The sequence below is a fragment of the Megalobrama amblycephala genome, linkage group LG13 (assembly GCF_018812025.1).
Source record: "Megalobrama amblycephala isolate DHTTF-2021 linkage group LG13, ASM1881202v1, whole genome shotgun sequence".
In the NCBI taxonomy this organism is placed as follows: Eukaryota; Metazoa; Chordata; class Actinopteri; order Cypriniformes; family Xenocyprididae; genus Megalobrama; species Megalobrama amblycephala.
Window position 1 is genome coordinate 35,578,552 of NC_063056.1, and position 21,521 is coordinate 35,600,072.

The 21,521-nt window shown below is 35.6% G+C and overlaps 1 protein-coding gene across 2 annotated transcripts in view; it reads left to right on the forward strand.

Moving 5' to 3' along the window:
- slco2b1 (solute carrier organic anion transporter family, member 2B1) overlaps positions 1-20,468 on the forward strand; it is a 28,420-nt gene extending 7,952 nt beyond the window's left edge. For both annotated transcript variants that reach the window (XM_048152747.1, XM_048152748.1), the window contains 13 exons: positions 1,442-1,579; positions 1,817-1,979; positions 2,064-2,282; positions 2,377-2,475; positions 3,549-3,679; positions 4,247-4,340; positions 5,263-5,427; positions 5,938-6,121; positions 6,760-6,901; positions 8,617-8,786; positions 10,557-10,621; positions 12,004-12,124; positions 19,486-20,468. In XM_048152747.1, the coding sequence (XP_048008704.1) occupies positions 1,442-1,579; positions 1,817-1,979; positions 2,064-2,282; positions 2,377-2,475; positions 3,549-3,679; positions 4,247-4,340; positions 5,263-5,427; positions 5,938-6,121; positions 6,760-6,901; positions 8,617-8,786; positions 10,557-10,621; positions 12,004-12,124; positions 19,486-19,699 (1,905 nt within the window). In that variant the 3' untranslated portion in view covers positions 19,700-20,468. The remainder of the gene's footprint in view (positions 1-1,441; positions 1,580-1,816; positions 1,980-2,063; positions 2,283-2,376; positions 2,476-3,548; positions 3,680-4,246; positions 4,341-5,262; positions 5,428-5,937; positions 6,122-6,759; positions 6,902-8,616; positions 8,787-10,556; positions 10,622-12,003; positions 12,125-19,485) is intronic.
- The last annotated feature ends 1,053 nt before the right edge of the window (positions 20,469-21,521 follow it).

Here is a 21,521-nt window from a genome sequence, read left to right on the forward strand (position 1 = left end):
ACATTGTTATGTAGGTTTGTAACAGAAAGTGAGACTAGAATTGCTGAAGACTCATTTCGGCAGTTCAGAATCAATTCATTCTGTAAGGCAAAAATTACTTTTTTATCCTGCACTTTGATCTTTAAAACAATGTGACAAAAACACATGCAAGTTCGACCCAAATGCACTAGTTTATATCAAGCTGGTCGCTTTTATCGATTCGTTTTGCAGCAAAGTTGCATAATTAAAACTAGTGTCATGAGAAAGCAAACTGTATCGTCATGCAGCAGACATATATAAAAAAAAATCATAAATGCATTCGATTTCAGTTCTCTTTTATCATCACTGTATTACAATACAAATCTTATTTAAATAATAATCAGTGTTCTAAAATTGAAGCAAATAAAGTGTTAAATGGAAGCAAATAATGTATACATACAATATGTGTCAATGCTATGGCCTTTGTGTAGATATTTAAAGATGGTCATCTTTAAGCATGACTGTTTGGATTTATATGAAATGGTAACAATTTATAATAAGATTCCATCTGTAAGGTTAATAAAAGTATTGTTCATTGATAATTTCAAGCATTTCAACATTTTAAGTACAGTATCACATTGAACATTTTCATAAACTGTATTTTTTATGATTTGTATTTTTATTGGACTACTGACAACTGCAGGGTTCAGTGAGTGAAGGCTAGCACATCGGTCAAGAAGCGTAGTGCCGCACCACGTCTTTAAAATTCGGACACATTGTTTTCTTTGGGGCTGTTCACACAGAATGCGCTTTTCTATTCCAATGTTATGTTTTTCTATGTAAACATGCTCTAGAAGGACGTGCAGGACCGTTGCACTCATGTCTTGCAGCATCTCGCGCATGACATGGCGCTCTAAAGCCATGAATCAGTTCAGCTAAGTTAAAATCAGTCAAAAAAAGTTTTAAAAAGCGTTTCGAGACCTTGCGGTTTCCCCCATTCCACTGCCCGCGTCTCGCATTTCTCAAAGCAAAAACACATTCTGTGTGAATGAGCCCTATGAGTGTACGCACACAGGCAGCACCACTGGGTCTGTCTGCGTTGTCCAGATACTGATACTGTGAGTTGCTTGCTGCTAGACGCGGCGCGTCTTGATGCACCTCACGCGCAGGACCGCACATGTATTCAAAGCAAAGCGATGTTAAAGGGACAGTCATCACCGGGGCCCTGGGCTTAAGCCCAGGTAAGCCCATGCATTAATGGGGCCCAGCACGTGGACTTTCCCCTTAGCGTGAAGCAAACGCAGAGTTGAGTTCCCTTTCAAAAGGAAACTGCACTGATTCTTTGCCCACTGACTCCGAAATATATATATATATATATATATATATATATATATATATATATATATATATATATATATATATGCATATTTACAGAATGTTTACTAAAAGGTTTATAAATTTATCACTTTTTTGTGTGTTTCAGTTTTTTGTACTGTGTCATGGGATGCTACAGCTTTCTCAGCTCTTGGTGTCTGGTTATCTGAAGGGGTCCATAACCACTATTGAGAGACGATATGGATTTTCTAGTCAGATGATGGGACTACTTGCAGCCTTTAATGAGGCAAGAATAAAATGCTAACTTTGAATGGTGCTAACACAATATCATGAACGGCCTGAAGGCAAATCACTTCATTTCAGGTTGTATTTGGCACCTGTTAGCACCTGATTAGCAATTATTTCATTATTAAATCTGTATGTTCAGACACAAAGTTTTAATATGAAATGGTACTGCATCAGCAAAGACTACTATTAACTATATCCGATCATGCAATGTAAGTTTTGTTGTTGTTAAACAAAGGTGGGGAACACGGTTCTTATCGTGTTTGTGAGTTTCTTTGGGAGTCGTGTACATCGGCCTAGATGTATTGGAATTGGAGCAATGATTGCTAGCATGGGGGTGTTCCTTATAGCACTACCTCACTTCATTGATGGAAAGTATGACTACACAGGCATCAATAGCAGTGAGTGAGCATTTTCTTTTAAATTAGCCATTTTTTAGTTGTACTTAACTGATTGTATTTAACCTGTATGTATTTGTTGCACAGACAAGAAAGACAACTACTCGGGTATTTGCCAATTGGAGAACATTTCCCGTGAGGAAGAATCTGATCAGAAATGCAATCAAAACAAGACTGGCACTGGAGTGTATCCAATATTTCTACTGGGCCAGTTACTGCTGGGCATTGGCGGTGTCCCCATACAACCTTTTGGGATTTCCTACATAGATGATTATGCAGAAAAGAGGAGTTCACCTTTCTACCTAGGTTTGATCAAATATTAAGCTTTGATTAATCATTAATTCTCAAAATGCAGTGGTTCATTCAAGATATAATCAAATTTTGTCTTTCTTTTTTACAGGCATACTTTTCGCAGTTACCGTAATTGGGCCAGCATTTGGCTACATGATGTCATCTGCCGTACTTCGTTTCTTTGTTGACATTGACAAGATGTCTTTAGGTGAGTCTAAAGCCGAGTTCAGATGCGACACGATTTTAGCCCCGCTGACGGGTTTTGAGAAATCGCCGACAAATGCCCGAAAACACAGGCAAATCGGTGCTTGTTCACATGAGTGACAATCACGCAGTGTGAATGAGCAAAGACGCAATCTGAGAGAATCGCCGACGAGTCGCCGACGCCCGTGAGATATTTGGCATGCTAAATATCTGGACCTGTCTGAGATTCAAAATCCTGCTGTGTGAAAAGTGTTCTGACTGACAACCACATCGGCGATGACCGAGAGCCAATGAGAGAGCAAGATACAGAGCATCGGGGAGTTCGGGGAGGAGTTAAAGACCACTCTCGTTGCAGAACACACAATCCTTGTTCCTCGCGTCTCCCCAACCATTTCCTCCTCCATATTCTTCTTTTCTTTTTCTTGTTTTTGCTGCAAATCAGCGCACAGGCAATTCATATTGCAATTCTCCTCGCGGGCTACCATTTTTAATAATAATCCCAGTCTCACGTAAGAACTCCGGTCTTGCACGCGTGATATTGCGTTTTTTCCTTGTCACATCTCGCGTGTGTTTGGTTGTGAAATGTAGTTTGTGTGCCAGACAGAGTTGTCAGCGATTCTTCCTATTGTAAAGTCATGCAGTGTGAAACCTGTCGCCGATCCATCGTGCAGTGTGAACACAGCAGCGACTGAATGCTGGCCAAAATAGTCATGCAGTGTGAAAAGAACAGTGACTTGACTACTTTGAAAATCGTGCAGTCTGAACTCGGCTTAATATGCCATGTCTACACCTTCATAAATGTAAAGTCACATTTACACACTTTACTGCACTTAAATGGCATGAGATGCCATTATAAATAAATGCTAAATAAATGCTTATAAATACTTAACATGTTTAGACGAGTGCATTTTGACAAGCTATACAGATTTTAAATAGAATGTTTGACCTCAAGATTCAACATGTTTAGCAATGTTGCTTGGTGTATCAAACACAGATGGGAGCTTTTAGTAAGCTTGGCTTCATGCCTCTCATATGTGAGAGATCGATGATGAATGAGCTGTTATTTACACTTCTCAGGAGAAACACAGTTGGAAAACGATGACCCCAGATGGGTTGGAGCTTGGTGGTTGGGATTCTTGGTAGCTGCCACCCTCCTTCTCCTGACTTCTTTGCCATATATGTTTTTCCCTAGGAAGATGTCCAGAGAGGTGATGTATATCAGAGAGCTCATCTTTGGCCTTTTTGATTCTGGAAATTCATTTGTAAATTTTGACTAATCAGTGATGATGAGTTTGATATAAAGCAGTTGAATGTGGGAGTTTTTTTTGCTGTCATTTAAGATTCTGGCATTGTTCCTGAAGCACTCTCGGGTCTTTCACAATATGTTTTAAAAAAGTAAAAACAAGGAAAGAAACTTGAGTCCCAGAGGAGCTTGTCTCAGCCTGTTCTTGCCCCTCTTGCTTAACTTGATTAAATAACATGCTAACCTCTCATAAAATACAAAGTGTGTGCTCTATTTTTGCACTAAATGTTTATTTTCTGAATGTTGTAAATGAGTATGTTCAAATATCAGATGCTAAAAAATTAAAAATTAAAATAAAAAAAACTGATATAAAAAAGTTTTAGGACAAACAGGTTAAGATGGTTTGCTGTTGTAAACCAGTTTACAAGTGTCTCTCTACTTCATAGGCTACACCACAGATTTTTGCACTATGAACTTGATCATATTATTGATATGGTATTTCAAAAACAAATTTAGTTTTCAATTTTCTCAGGAAATTGAAGAGGCACCTGCTGAGCCATCAACAGAGAAAATGGTGTGCGAAACTGACACGACGGAAGAGGTTTCTCTTACTGAGTTCCTAAAAAGTGTGTTTGCCATTTTACCTATCAGCGATTTTATTAATCTCAAATTAAGTACAAGAAATGTTTCCAAGTTTCGATGACAGACATTAACCTGGGGGAGTTTAATAAAAAATAAATTGTCTTATTGTTGCCTGCTGATAATGTTGTTCATTTGCATGCTGCCTGCATTGTTTTAGCAGCTAGTTCAGAGATGATACCATGAACTCACCCACAAAATCTCATTGTATTCAGCATCTGGTCAAACTGGATTTTGGGTAATTAATGAGTAGGATGCAGGTTTATGACCTACTTTAGAACTATAGGATTACTCTATTTGTTAAGTCACACTACATTAGGAAAGAAAGCAAGAAATGAATCAGAGCCAGATTCAAAAATATCCTCTCTTGCATTTGTAATGCTGCTCATGCTAAGTAAAGCAAAGGAACTTTATGCTACGCATTTTGACCTACTTACTCAGAATCAGATGTCTGATTAAAAGCCAAATAATTACGTATTGTCTTAGCTACAAATTAATAATTCAAATGTTTTTTTTTCCCTGTAACAGTTGTTAAAAGTTGTGAACTTAGCACATTTGTTCTCAGGAAAAGATAACCCTCTCCATATATTTTGTTACACAACAAGTTGTGTGTCCAATCAAACTTTAAATGAATACAAGTTTTGAAACTTGTATATTATGTCTGATAACATTCCTGGTGATATTAATACTGTAATTTTAGTGTTTGGTTTTTAAGGAGATTTCAATGTAAAACCAACTCCGAACCACTGACTTTTTAAAATTTTTAAGATCAATATCATGAATCCATATTGTTTTATTAATCTACCAAAATATAATGTTCTTGTCTTCATGGATGTTCGTTTTGTGCTATGATGTACAATTGTTCTTCAGATTCTTTTAAATAGTTTGGTGTCTCTTATCTGTCCTAAGGCTTCCCCAAAATCGTCATGAGGACTCTACGGAACCCAATTTATTTGTTGGTAGTGTTGGCTCAGGTGAATCTTGCTGCCATGGTTGCAGGACTGGCCACATTTATGGGCAAATTCATAGAGAAGCAGTTTGCAAAAACATCCTCCTTTTCCAATATGATGATAGGTAAGTTACTGAAAGAAACTAAGCACGCCTTTTTTTAAAAAAGGCGTTTACGCAGAAAGAAAATCTTTTGCTCCACCACAACCATATCAGTATGTGCTGTTTGTTTGAGGCCAGTGACAGCCTATCATATTGTTCAAAGGTACAAATTACTAATTCAAAACTTTTACTGCTACTAATCCCACACAATACAATATGTCACTATAACAAAATCTGATTCAAAGGCAAAGTCCTGGGAAATAAGCAAGGCGAGATTGAATCTTTTTGTCTGAGAGTAGCATGTTTCACTATTTATTGTTCACTTGGATTAATAATGGAATGTATTGTACCAAGGTTTTTCAACCCAGGGACCCACCCAAACTCTGTCAACCCTGAAGAATTAAATAGAGAAATACATTAACAAATATTACTACCTTACGTGCCACATAAGAAGTATATTTTTATATTTTAAAAGAAAATCTTTTATACATTAAATGTTTTATATATCTGTTTTTTGTTTGTATGTTTTCACAGGTGGCATAAATATTCCTTCAGCCATGTTAGGCATAATGGCTGGAGGGGTTATACTGCGCAGATTTGGTCTGTCTGTCAGGTCCTCAGCGTTGATGTGTACGATAGCCGTTTTGGTTAGCATTATGTTCGCAATTCCACTTCTCTTCCTTGGCTGCCCCACACAACAAGTTTCTGAAATGAATGTGTGAGTTGTGTTTGGTCCTCACATGCCTTCAATATTGTGTGTTTTCAGTGCTCTCATGCCTCATAAATCAATTCTGGCTAACCACACAGTTTCTATGAAAGAGAAATCACAAGTGAGTTTTGAGCTATGCCATCAACATAGTAGTAAAGATTTATGAAACAATTTTATGAGAAGTTGATGATTCAATAAAATGTGATAGAACCCTAGCAAAGAATTAGGGAGAAATCTATTGAGCAATTCTGTTTTCCTTTGAAAAGGAGTGACAGCAAAAACTGCCATCTTTATTTATTTTCTTTTTGCATACAGATATGAACAAATAGATAAGATTGTTGATTAACAATTGCCAAAATGTGATTAAAAATAATTAAAAATGTAATGGGGTTAAGCCCTGTGATTCCAATTTAAACAGCATGACTTCAGCATATTGTTCTGTCTAAACACTGACAGCTGTTTTCCATTACAAAGTTCTCCACTGCAGACTGAAATCAGCATGGCCACTCATACATTCTTTAATGGATTTGCGGCAGTCTTTTTTATCTTCATGTGCAGATATTTATGCTCTTTGAATGCTTAATAATCCTGCTGACCCTGTTATATTCATTAATCTTTTGCTTTATTTTGCTTATTTTTTCCCACAGTCATGACTTTCAACAGTGTAGCAATGCATGTTCCTGTTCTGAAGAATTATTCAATCCTGTGTGTGGCTCAAACGGAGTAGAGTTTCGCTCTCCCTGTCATGCGGGATGTAAGAAAGAAATACGCAGTGCAGACAAAGTTTTGGTAAGCTGTTTTTACTTCCATTACTGGATATGCGTGGTACTTTCTTAATGATACAAAAGCAGGGGCTGACAGTAGGAGCTCTGAAAGAACAGCACTTGGCTTGAAATAGTTTAAAGAGGTGAAGGAGTTTATGTGAAGGATGAAGAAAAGTAATGACTTCCTGAACTCAGTGGAGGTTTAAAATTATAGTTCACCCTAAAAAGAACAGTCTGTTATCATTTACATTTGCCCTCACTTCATTACAAACCTGTATGATTTTTCTTCTTCTTTGAAACACAAAGATTATACACACCACTGACAGGACCACATATATCATTACGAGAGTGAATGACAACCAGAATAAGAAGGTTAAGAATAAAGAGGAGCTATTTAAAGGTTTGAAATGTTTAAAAAGAATGTGTAAAATGTAGAAGTGAATGTATCTGAAGTTGGTGCCATACATATATTTTAGACAAAAAGACAAGACACGAGACCATAGAAATAAATGAAAAAAAAAAAGATACTGACACAGCCAAATCCACCATCTCGTGAATATAACCTAGGGACATTATAGTTATTAATACAGACGAACTTCCCCAAAAAGGCCCACTACTATAAAGAAAGAAATAAAACATAATGCATTACTTAATTATAAGTAAAACAAAACATAAAACAAAATGTCCCAATTAAAACAGTATATATTAAAACCACTATATACCACACACACCCACAAAAAGAAAAAGAAAAAAGAAAAACACTTTTAGATCTATAACACTTTAAACATTTACACAAGCCAAACCAACCAATAGCTCAATGTATCAAGACTTGTTTTAAGTGCATACCGACAATGCTGTTGAAAGCAGACTGTGGTGATGAGGACCCAGATACATTACTATATAAACATAACACATGGGGGAAATAACTCAGTCTCAGCTTTCCAGAACAGATCAGCAACCTCTATACATGTAACAGCCTCCGCCCACTCGGAAAATAGATCCACACATGGTAGAAGCCAGAAAAAGGGCCCGTATTTATGTTGGATTATGTGTCTAAGATCATAATAGGATGGTCATTTGATTATTTAGATAATTCACTTTTGGAAAGCAAATAAGAATTATTTAAAAATCTACCTGTGTTTCACAAATATCATGTTTGGATCAAATTATTGTACATTTCCAATCTGTAAAATGCTTACTTAAAGGGTTAGTTTACTAAAAATGAAAACTCTGTCATTAACTAACCCTTTAAATGTGTGTGTCTATCTTACATATGTGTTTGCTTTTTCTTACATTCAAAGAGTTTCATGACCTATTTTTTCCATATAAAATGAAGAAGCCCAAACACTTCCTGCATACTTTCTCATTTTAATTGCTCTCAAAACAAACAAAGTTTTCTCCTGATAAGTATGATGGTTAACTCCCAGGCATGGATATATGCTTTAGACAAATGTCTAAACGGCAAACTTCCTTTGATATTGTTGCTGGATTTATAGGTTGAGAGTTTCCTTAGAAGCTGTCTAAAGTCTATGTTACTCATTTATAATGCAGCAGAAACATAGTTGCTTGTTTATTACTTTATGAATTTACTACCTAACTTTGGAACAGGTTTATCCATATAAACTTTTTTTTTTTATATATATATAAAATATGAGACTAACAGCAATGGTTACAGTAGCGCTAAATCAATGGCATCAACTTTTCAGTGTCTGACATTGAATTTCCTTATATCTCCCACAGAACTACACAGATTGTGGATGTTTTGAATCAACTGATTTTCCAGACTTTGCGTCACCAGGACCATGTAATAATGGTTGTAATAATCGCCTTATTCCCTTCATGATCCTGTCCTCCATCACATGCTTTGTGGCTTCACTTTCACATACTACATCTTTTATGATGATCCTCAGGTATTCCCTTTTTTTCACTGCAGTGCATGTAAAATATGACCTGTTTTGAAATTTACTATCTAATGTCACTTTATGTTGAAATATTTACTTATTTGAAAAGTGGAGAATCTTCATGATTATAAAAAAGGGTTGAAAATAGCTTATATGGCATTATGAATATCTGTCATTTTTGTAGAAATATCATAGGTCTGTTACAGAAAATATATGGACAAATATTTAAAATTAAAACAATTTGAATCAGGTCTGACTTTCTAATTTTCTATGTTTTGTAAATAGTGTTGACATGCCGACATTTTTATTAATCTTTCTCGTTAGAGTATAGCAGTAGTGTTTATTTTTAAATATATGTTTATATGTTTTATATTCATACTCTTCGTGAAGTATTGCATTATGGTTTTAAGGCAGGTGTTTTTAGGTGTAGCGAGTGATAATATCATGTCATGTCATGTCATTTAAATTTAGAAAATCAAATGCAAAATACATTTATGTGAAGAACATTAATGGGATTAATGTTGCTACTTTAAAATCTATGCCAGCGAACATTGTGACACATGTTTTTTCTGAAAGGAAGAGTGACAAAGTGAACTCGCTTAGCAGGTTGCAGCTTGTTGTAATGCAACACTTGCATAGTTGCTACCTATGGCATACTAAAAATGTTTTTATAAAGCTATAGCGATGCTTTAAAAAAAGATATTAGAGCAATGAACTTCATTAACTACAATTTATGAACATTCTTTCCTTTAGTGCAAGAATTATGCATGAAATCAAAATTGCAAACCTGTAAGAAGTTTGACCTATTAATCTCTGCAATGACTAATGTGTTAATTTATTTTGTCTTTTAAAGCCAAATATGTTGCTCATCTGTCATGCATTTATTCCCTTAAGCTGTAATACATTATAGTATCATTCAAACATAGTCAAAAACCTGCCTGTGCAGGCCCTGTCAACATCACGAAGAACTGCCATCAGCGTAATAACAGACCACAGCCTCTTAAAACACCCTTACTTTTGGAAAAAGCCTCAAGGGATATGTTAAAGATGACATTTATGAAATGGAAGTGACATGTCATATTCATATGCAAAATGCCGTAAAATTATGTATAAACTGATGGGTTATACTTTTTTCAATAGTCCACTTTAGACATTCTACTAACTATAAGTAACTTTGTAACTACATGTCAACTTATTCATTAATTTGCAAGTACATGTCAACTAACTCTCTTTAGAGTATTAGTAGACTGTTAGGAAAGGGCACAGGCATGTCAGACTATACCATACCACCTGTCTAGGAGATTAACCTATCTGGGCCTATTACTGTGTCTTTTTGCAAGAAGGCCATTTGCCTTGTTCAGAGACTCCATCAACCGACACCCTGGGGATTCCATAACCACTCTAGAGGTTAGACACAGATGTTTTTTGTTAGAATCCTCTCTTGTCCTCTCAGATACCATCTTGGAGACTAGAGAAGGACTTGATGATGATTAGACTTACAAAGCTAAATTGCAGTCCATATGGGGGGTTTTGTAATTCTTCTAGTGTTATGGTTAGTAGAATAAGTTGACGTACTTGCAAATTTACTAGAATATGTTTTGGGGAGCTTCAAAGTAAAGTGTTAGCAGATATTAAGTAGACAGTCTACTAATAATCTAATGACTGATATTTGACATGTACTGTGGTTGCAAAGTTAGTAGAATGTCTAAAGTGTGCTATTAAAATAAAGTGTTACCAACTGAAGTTTTGACTAAATATGTTTTGTTGGCTTTTGTTCAGGACTGTGACTCCAGAAGACAAGTCTTTTGCCTTGGGAATTCAGTTCATGCTGTTTAGAGTACTCGGTAAGCAAAAGAAGTCAATCATGCAGAACGGACATGTCATAATTTGACAATACATGTTACAGCCAAAATATGAGGTGCTGAGTTCAAGCGAACAAAAGCCACAAGTAGTAATCAGAGCGTTGGTGCAGCAGTTCACACGTGTGTTAAGCCATGGTGCTCATGAAGTTAATACAGGTTTAAAGGGATAGTTCACACAAAAATGAAACTTCTGTGATTAAGTACTCACCCTCATGTCGTTCCAGACCCGTAAGATCTTTGGAACACAAATTACAATATTTTTGATGAAATTAACAAGATTTTTTTATCCTCAATAGAAAGTAATGAAATAACTACATTCAAGGTCTAGAAAAGTTGAAAAACTTTGTTAAAATAGTCAATGTGACTACAGTGGTTCCTTAATAAACCTTAAGATAATGAAGTGATGAGGATACTTTTTTGCGCAAAACAAAAATAACTTTATTCAACAATTTCATCTCTCGCCTGTCATTCTCCTACGCTATTTACATTGCATATTCCATATTTATGTCTGAACACCAGCTCAGTAATGGCTGAAGCTGTTCACGAGAGCAGCACAACGCATTTGAGTGATGGTGACACAGGAGCTGGCCAATACTTAGCCGGCGTTCTGATGTAGAACATGGCAACAATAGAACAATAGCTTAGGAGAATGACAGTGGAGAGATGAATTTGTTGAATAAAGTTATTTTTGTTCTGTTTTTGTGCACAAAAAGTCACTTCATAACATTAAGGATGAACCACTGTAGTCACGTTGACTGTTTTAACATTGTTTTTGCTACTTTTTTGGACCTTGAATGTGGTAATTTTGTTGCTTTCTATCTCGAATTTCATCAAAATATCTTAATTTACATTCTGAAGATGAACAAATGTCTTACGGGTGTGGAACAACATGAGGTTGAGTAATTAATGACAGAAATTTCATTTTTGCATGAACTAACCCTTTAAATCTGACCTGCATACACTATCTACAATGATAAAATAAAAAGTGATGATGTTTTGACATAGGCCTACATTTTTTATGGGCATATTCAGACCTGCCCTGTTTAGCTTAGAGTTATCTGTCTTTGTTTATGTAACAAGTTTTCCTAGTATTGTGAAAGCTGTAGTGATATCTTTTAAAAGAAAAAAAGAAAAAAAGAGTAGCCTAATATCTCAGAAACCATCATAACAGATATCATATCATTAACAGGAAGAGGTGTGTTAAGACAATATTTTAGTTTTTTTAGTTATGAGTCTCATGGTCTTTTATGTTTTAGCTCATGAAATTGTGAATGGTAAAGATTGTCACAGTGATTATATTTTGCACTGAGGTACTGTTATATTAAGTGCAAGTTTATTAACAATGAACTTTTAATTCCTGACAGCATTCCTCCCAGCACCAGTGCTGTATGGTCGCGCAATTGATACCGCCTGCCGTGTGTGGGGAAAGAAATGCAAGAAGATGACATCATGTCATTACTATGATTTAGACATGTTCAGACACAGGTAAAATTTACAATTACACTGCTATGAAAAGTAGTGTGCCTTATATTGTATATATTAGTATGACTTTCATATATATATATATATATATATATATATATATATATATATATATATATATATATATATACACACTGCTCAAAAAAATTTAAAGGAACACTTTGAAAACACGTCAGATCTCAATGGGGAAAAATATCATGCTGGATATCTATACTGATATGGACTGGGTAATGTGTTAGGAATGAAAGAATGCCACATCGTTTGATGGAAATGAAAGTTATCAAACTACAGAGGACTGAATTCAAAGACACCCCGAAAATCAAAGTGAAAAAAATGATGCAGCAGGCTAGTCCATTTTGCTGAAATTTCATTGCAGCAACTCAAAATGGTACTCAGTAGTTTGTATAGCCCCCATGTGCTCGTATGCATGCCGGACAGTGTCGGGGCATGCTCCTAATGAAATGACGGATGGTGTCCTGGGGTATTTCCTCCCAGATCTGGACCAGGGCATCACAGAGCTTCTGACAGTCTGAGGTGCAACCTGGCAGCATCGGATGGACCGAAACATGATGTCCCAGAGGTGTTTTATTGGATTTAGGTCAGGCGAGCATGGGGGCCATTCAGTGGTATCAATTCCTTCATCCTCCAGGAACTGCCTGCATACTCTCGCCACATGAGGCCTGGCATTGCCGTGCACCAGGAGGAACCCAGGACCCACTGCACCATCGTAGGGTCTGACAATGGGTCCAAGGATTTCATCCCCATACCTAATCGCAGTCAGGGTGCCATTGTCTGGCCTGTAGAGGTCAGTGCATTCCTCCATGGCTATGCCTCCCCAGATCATCACTGACCCACCACCAAACCGGTCATGCTGAACGATGTTACAGGCAGCATAACGTTCTCCACGGATTCTCCACACCCTTTCACGTCTGACATGCGCAGGGTGAACCTGCTCTCATCTGTGAAAAGCACAGGGCGCTAGTGGCAGACCGGCCCATTCTTGTGTTCAATGGCAAATGCCAATCGAGCTCCACAGTGCAGAGCAGTGAGCAAAGGACCTACTAGAGGATGTTTGGCCTTCATGCCACCCTCATGAAGTCTGTTTCTGATTGTTTGGTCAGAGACATTCACACCATTGGCCTGCTGGAGATCATTTTGTAGGGCTCTGGCAGTGCTCATCCTGTTCCTCCTTGCACAAAGGAGCAGATACTGTTCCTGCTGATGGGTTAAGGACCTTCTATGGCCCTGTCCAGCTCTCCTAGAGTAACTGCCTGTCTCCTGGAATCTCCTCCATGCTCTTGACACTGTGCTGGGAGACACAGCAAACCTTCTAGCAATGGCACGTATTGATGTGCCATCCTGGAGGAGTTGGACTGCCTGTGCAACCTCTGTAGAGTCCAGGTATCGCCTCATGCTGCCAGTAGTGACACTGACCCTAGCCAAATGCAGAACTAGTTAAAAACAGTCAGAAAAGATAAGTAGGGAAAAAAATGTCAGTGGCCTCCACCTGTAAAACCATTCTTGTTTTGGGGGTCATCGTTGCCCATCTAGTGCACCTGTTGTTAATTTCATTAACACCAAAGCAGCTGCAACTACTTAACTGACCAGATCAATGTCCCACAAGTTTAACTGACTTTATGCTATTCTGATTAAAAAGTGTTCCTTTATTTTTTTTTGAGCAGTGTGTGTGTGTGTGTGTGTGTGTGTGTGTGTGTGTGTGTGTTTATATATATATATATATATATATATATATATATATATATATATATATATATATATATATATATATATATACTGTATACTGTATATAATGTATATGATTAATTTAGCAAATTAGCTCAAAGGGGAAATATTAATAATTATTCATAACTTATGATTATTAATTATGATTATTTGAATCAATGACTCAATTTCATTCTGTGAACACTCAGTATTGATTATTAATTAATTCTAAGAGAAGGGTATTTTTCATGGCCATAGAAAAATAATTATTTCTTAGCATTTACAGCACTTAGAGCTGGTATCAAAATCTAAATCATTTAAGAGGCAATTTATTGCAGACAGTAAGTCAGAACCAAATATGTATTGTGCACAAGTTTTATTAACTAAATCATGAACACATAACTAAACTAACAAACACATATTTACAATAGCACAGCTCTGTAATTCATTAAATTGTCAATACTTCATATCTTTGATGTGGTTGACAAGCCTATTGTTAAATATAATGGTAAGCTGCTAATTTACCTATTATGAAATATAGAGTATTATATAAACAAAGGCAATTGACCACAAAGGCAATTGACCAAAAAGTCACGTTGCTGAAAGTATACACACAAGTCACACATACATGGGTAAAATGATAAATGATAGAGTGAATCTGGAAGTGGGAAACATGAGGAGCTATGGGGAAGAGTCAAAATCCCAGAAAGAATCTTCAGATTCATTACATAGTTAACAAAGGAGGTTCACAACTTTAACTAACTAGCAGCAATTTATTATATCGTTCGATACTTGCATTAGGCCTAAACCTTTTTGAAGAGATACTGGATACACTGTTGCCGTAGAAAGTCCTGAGAATTCAGTCCGATGGTGCTGAAGTTGCAACCAAAATCTGCGCTGAATGAAGAACCGATGACAAACTTGCACGATTAGTTTGAATCTTAGTGGAAGAGTCCTTTTCTCTCCTAGTGAAGCACATGGCTGGAGTGGAGGGCAGGCCTACAGGCCTTGCTGGCCCACAGGCAGCACCCCCACAGATGCAGTTTTGGTTGGATCAGCAAGAGAGAGAGGTTGGAGCATTCCGTCTAGTTTTTAAGATCCGGGAAGTCACACCCCTAAAGGGTTGACCTAACCAATGAGATGGGTATGATTTCCGAGCGGCAAAATTCCTCCTGTGGGAGCTTTTACGACTGAGCATGATTACTGGGCTGTGTGGATTTGTGTCCATTTATACTCCAATTAATGCAACAAACACACGCTGCATCTGATGAGGAAGTCACATAAATAAAAATACAAGTTGTGAAATGAGCATTAATTTGATAGGAGACACGGTATACCAAGGGTTATCTAAACTAATAGTTCACTCATAAAATGTGCGTAAAGCAACATGCAGTAAAAGAGCCCCTTAACAAGACAGTTATAATCATACACACATTGTTCTGGGATGCATGTTCATTTATAGATCAGTTCATCTATAAATTAATGCAAGAGAGTCTGTTTCTACAGGCTTTGTGACTTCCCTGTAACTTGACTCACACTTTTGGGTGCATATGTCTGCATAGTTTGGGGTCATAAAAAAAAAAACATGGCAACCAGTTCTATTACCTTGGGGGTTGGGCAGACACCTTGGCTTGCATTCAGTCATTAAATTAATAATACCATACCTAAAAAAAAAAAAAAAAAGCTTTGTTGGTCTTAACTGGTTTGTGCTGGTCTATCTGGGCTCCCAGTCTGGCTGAGGCCGGACAATTGACCCTTCGCAAAGACCCGCCCCCCTTAGTTACTGTTGCTTTGTCCGACAAGCCGTGGCGCTGTCACGCCACACAGTGAAAAATACATCGCAGAGCAAAGAGGATACTGACAACACGTCGACAGACAAGACAAAGCAGGTTACTTATGATATTAAACAAAGTCCCAGCTTTCAAACTGTGTAGTTATTAAAGAAATTCAAACAATAAAAACCGTTTTGTGGCTCTTTAATATGTCTTGACCATGGTCGTGACAGATTGCTGTAGCGCCTCAGCTCAAGAGGCTCGTAAACCAATCATCTCTTCGTACTAGTCCATTTATAGCGTCAAATAAACATGAATGAACATGAGAATGAATGTTGTTTCAAACACGTAGAGACGTCAATATACACAATTTTTCAAGTTTAACTCCACCGAGGTTAATCTTCTAACTACTGGCTGCTTTGTCGGACAAAATGGCGGATGCAGTGTTCTGATTGGTTAGATCGCTTGTCAATCAAACTCCCGGCGAAGGGTCAATTGTCTTCCTGCCTGCCCTGTCACAAAGTGCTAGAAAACTTGACCAGCCTTACCAGGTTGATATTAGGGATGCACCGATACCGATTAGGGGTGTAAATCGGACAGTTCATCACGATTCGATACAATATCGATTCTCATAGAAAGCGATTCGATATTTTCCGATACCTCAAAAAGTTCTGTGATATGATTATGATACGATTCGATTCGATCAATATTTCGATATTTTGAGCCTATTTTACACATCCAGTTACATTTTTATTAACTCACAACTGCAACCAAAATATATAACAAACATTTATTTAAAAATTTCACATCCTGAACCCTGATTGGGACATCCACAAATAAAAAAATTCACACAGTAATCTAATGACAGCTTATGACATGACAACAGTCAAGAAAGTATTTTAGTTCTGTGCTAAAATGTTTAATGTCAAAAAACTGATAAACAAGTTATACATATACACACACACACACACACACACACACACATAATTAAAAGACATTTCTTTTAAATGTATAGCGCAGGTTTTTAATGAAGCAACAACATATTATAGGTAGGACAAAACAAGACAGGCTATTAATATTCTTTCATTGTGCAAATGTATTATAAAGGCTCTAATGCAGTGCAGCACAAAGCACTTGCGCGCATTCCGTGTGCAGAATGATGCGCTTGAAGTAACACAGAGTCACATCGCGTGGCACTCCTATGCGGCAGTTTATTGAACATAATGCTTTCAGTGACAGTTCCATCAACTGCTTCCGGGTCTCATACCACAAGAAAACAACAAATGGTGCTAATATACACACACGATGTGGTGTAATACTACAAAAAGAAAATTATAATCATAACCTTTATCTCCATACCAAAATTCCAGATGGCCAGACAATGATTCATCTTTCATAAATCGTTAAAATATTAATGTCTGTGACGCTGTGAGCACGGAGACTGTTGTGTAGACTGTACGTTTTTAAAATGTTTAACTTTTTAAAATGATTGATGTTTAATATGAATAAATAGCACTCATAAACGGCCGTCGATGTCATTCTCAAGTGAAATGAGTCGAGGCTTGGACCCGGAAACGACGTTCCTTATGTCATGACTTAACAAGCAGATAGGCCGCTTTGGACTGTTGCTGATACGTCAACGAGTCCGCCATATTGTGCGGGGCAAGACTGCGCTGTTAACAAACACAAGTAAATGGACGAGCTGCGGTTTTTCTGGATAAAAACAAAAATAACGTTTACACTTATCAACCAATTTCAGTGGTTTATAATGTACGTGGTGTACAAAAAGTTCTAGTTAAGATCTCTATAGTTAGACATATAAAATATTTATTTTAATTAAGAAATAGTCAAAGCTCAGGCTTGTCATGTACTTGACTGCTTTATTCTTGCATAATTGTGAATTGTGAAAACGCCCATACTGAGATATAATTTAATTTTCACATTAAATTAAATAAAGTTTTCTTATTGTAAAAAAGGAATTTTCTGTCTTTAACACAATTTTAGCTTTTCTTCAGCTTAGAATTGACCACCATTGATAAAATTAAACAAATCATCAAATACAAATCACACAGGCTGCTTTCTGTATTTTTATAGCACTAAAATGAGACAGATAGATACTCCAAAAACATACAACAACAAAGATAACTGATGGATCCTTTATGGTAATACATATGATATGGTACAACTACAGTGCAATGCAAATAAAGAAATTGAGAATAGTAAATAGTTTGTTATACACTATAAGAAATAGTTTATGTAGTATATAATATAATAATATAGTCAATAATAAAGTATATAATATTGTCAATAAACAAACAGTATACAGCAAATAAAATAGTAATGAATAGAACATTTATAAAATAGTATAAGTACAATAATATAATATCATAATAATATATTGATAATAGCATATAGTATAATAATACTATAATAATAGCAATAGAATATGTAGTATCATTTACAGAATATAGACAATAATTTAACATCATAACTTTAATAGATTGATAATAATAGTATTGGTTTAATAATAATAATTGCAAATACAATGTAATATCAATTGCTGAATAATATAGACAATAATAAAAATAGTAAATTAAATAGTGACTAGTACAATAATAATATAGTATTGGTATAATAATAATAATAACAACAAAAGGCTATATATTTTCCATCAGTCTCTTGGAAATGGTGAGAACAGTCCACTGACAGGCTTTCCTTGAGGCTTGTGTAGCCCTGGTTGCAATGGCCTGAAAAAGAAATAAAAATATAAACAAATCACCATTTAATGGCAAACTTTTAAATAATGTAGATGAATCGGGAAACTTCCCTTCTAGCTACTTCCCACTGTCTCCTCAACTCGTTGTCTTTGTTGTATTGTTTGTAATTTGTTTGTAAATTTCTTTTTATATAACAACAATTATATATATTGGTAATTATGCCCTTCGAGGGTTATTGGACACTGAAATTTTTGTTCTTTAAGTTTGTGACAAGCACACCCCGGAGCTCGCGCTTGCCTTAAACAGTGCATAAACAAAGTTCACACTGCTAATATAACCCTCAAAATGGATCTTTACAAAGTGTTCGTCATGCATACTGCATGCATGCATCGGATTATGTGAGAATTGTATTTATTTGGATGTTTACATTTGATTCTGAATGAGTTTGAGGTTTTGCTCCGTAGCTAAAGCTAACATTACACACTGTTGGAGAGATTTATAAAGAATGAAGTTGTGTTTGTGCATTATACAGACTGCAAATGAAAATAGCGACGGCTCTTGTCTCTGTGAATACAGTAAGAAACAATGGTAACTTTAACCACATTTAACAGTACATTAGCAACATGCTAACGAAATATTTAGAAAGACAATTTACAAATATCACTAAAAATATCATGTTATCATGGATCATGTCAGTTATTATTGCTCCATCTGCCATTTTTCGCTGTTGTCCTTGCTTGCTTACCTAGTCTGACGATTCAGCGGTGCACAGATCCAGACGTTAATACTGGCTGCCCTTGTGTAATGCCTCGATCATGGGCTGGCATATGCAAATATTGGGGGTGTACACCCCGACTGTTACTTAACAGTCGTGTTATGTTGAGATTCGCCTGTTCTTCGGAGGTCTTTTAAACAAATGAGATTTATATAAGAAGGAGCAAACAATGGTGTTTGAGACTCACTGTATGTCATTTCCATGTACTGAACTCTTATTATTTAACTATGCCAATATAAATTCAATTTTTAATTCTAGGGCACCTTTAATAAAATGGTATCGGTGCATCCCTAGTTGATATATTATCAAACCAACTAAGGCTTCTTCTTATTTTCAGCAAGGTAAACTTACATATGTTAAATACTTTTTGGTTCACAGATTCCTTGGACTCCAGATATTCTTTATATGTGGTGGCTTTGTCTGTTTCTTCCTGTCTTTTATGGTGCTTCGGAGGATAAATTCAACTCAGCAACGGAACGAGAAAATGAACAACCAGATCAAAAGTGAAAGTTCCCAAGAAATGAAAGATGTCAAACAGATGGTTAGCAAATCAAATGGATACTGCAATACACAAAGTGTCCTTAGAGAGTAAAGACAAAAGTGAATAGAATGATTGGAATGTGTTCTTGTGGGGTGGAAGTTAGTAAGGCTTAAGAAACGTGGAGTTTCCCAGCTTACCATAAATGGAACTACTCAAACAGACCAGATTTCTAACACAGGACGAAACCAGACTGTGAACACACTAATTTCTACATACAGTTGTCATCAGTCAAACATAATAATGCAAGGAAACAAAGTCCACTTTAAAATACATGTTATTGTTTCTGTATTATATCTGCCAGTAAGCCTGAAATATTTTCCTTGCCTTTCACTGGTTTATACGTTTTGTTTGTGAGCAGTAATTTTTATATGCTGACAATGTGAAAATCTGAGTAGTGTTATTTGAACGTATTACTTAGTGCAGACAAACAGCCAAGTATGTCTATATATAAGAAAAAATTGTTGTTGTGGTGCTTTTTCTTCAACTGTGATGTGTTTATAACAAGCTCTTTGGTCATTTTTGAAAGCACATTATTTTACTTTTTTTTTTTTTTTTTTTTTTACAATTTATGTAAAATGTGCTACTGATTAAATGTTCAAATCTAAGGTGGATGAATTCATATTAGAGCATCTGAAAATTTTTATATGATTTTTTTTTTATTTTACTATGATACATTTATGGATAACCAGTCACATGATCATATGTGGAATATACCTTCACATAAATATACTGTACATGTGTTTAATCAAGATTTTATATCATTTTTATACGTGTTGTACTATAAGGCTAAAATGAAAATACACATTTCAAATCTCATAAATGGCTTGTGTAATGTGTTCCGATTGAACTAAAATACTGTTTCTCTGTATGATATATATTGCGTACAACGGGGCTAAAGGCACACCTTAAGAAAAATTTGATTTTCACTACTCTCAAAGAGTGTGTTTGTATTGAACATTGATGGAGCAACAGATTTTGTGTGAAAATAAATCAGGTGGTTAAATTTGTTTAAAATCTTATAAATGGGGGTGGTGAGGGGGCCTTTTACATCACACAAGGGGTAAAAGGTACACAGTATTGATACAAATACTTCAGCTAAAATAATGTTTTCAATAATGTTTAGGTTAATACTTTAGTCAAGTTTGTACTATTTTCTGTTTATTTTTATAAATAAAATTCGTTTTTATTCGACAAATATACTTTCATTAAAATGTTAATATAAAAATATTTTAAAAATACAGAAACAAGATTATTTTAAAAAGTAAAGATTCTGAAAGCATTGAAGGAGATCTAATAATATTTAATGTAGATTTACAGAAGTAACAATAAATTATATTTTATTATAATATGATTAATATCATATTTTTAAATATTATTGTTTCATTATAAATATGGGTATTATCTCTAAGGTGGATACATAATTTGATATATGATATTTACCATATGAATCTAACCATGTCATGATAATAAATAGCTGGCTGACTTTTACATTTGTTAACATTTTCATTATTGTGCCTTTTGCCCCAACAGCAGGTGTGCTTTTTACCCCAAATACCATACTTTTACATATTCTTCCATTATTGAAAAATTGTTGCTTGAATTACCTTGAACAAAACTGAAAATCATTAAAAAGACCTTTGTCTGAAAATACAAACATTAATTTAATTGATTCTCATTTGCTACTTAAATCAACAACATTTAAAAAAATAAAAAATAAAAAAAATTAGATCAAACTACCTCAGAATCAACTTTAAGCTACTTTGCTAATATTTTCAGCCAAGGTTACGATGACTGATCAGCATAATTATACTGAAGGGGCTTTGATTTTAAAATATCAAGTTCTGTCATGAAACTCTAGATGGCGCAGGCTGAT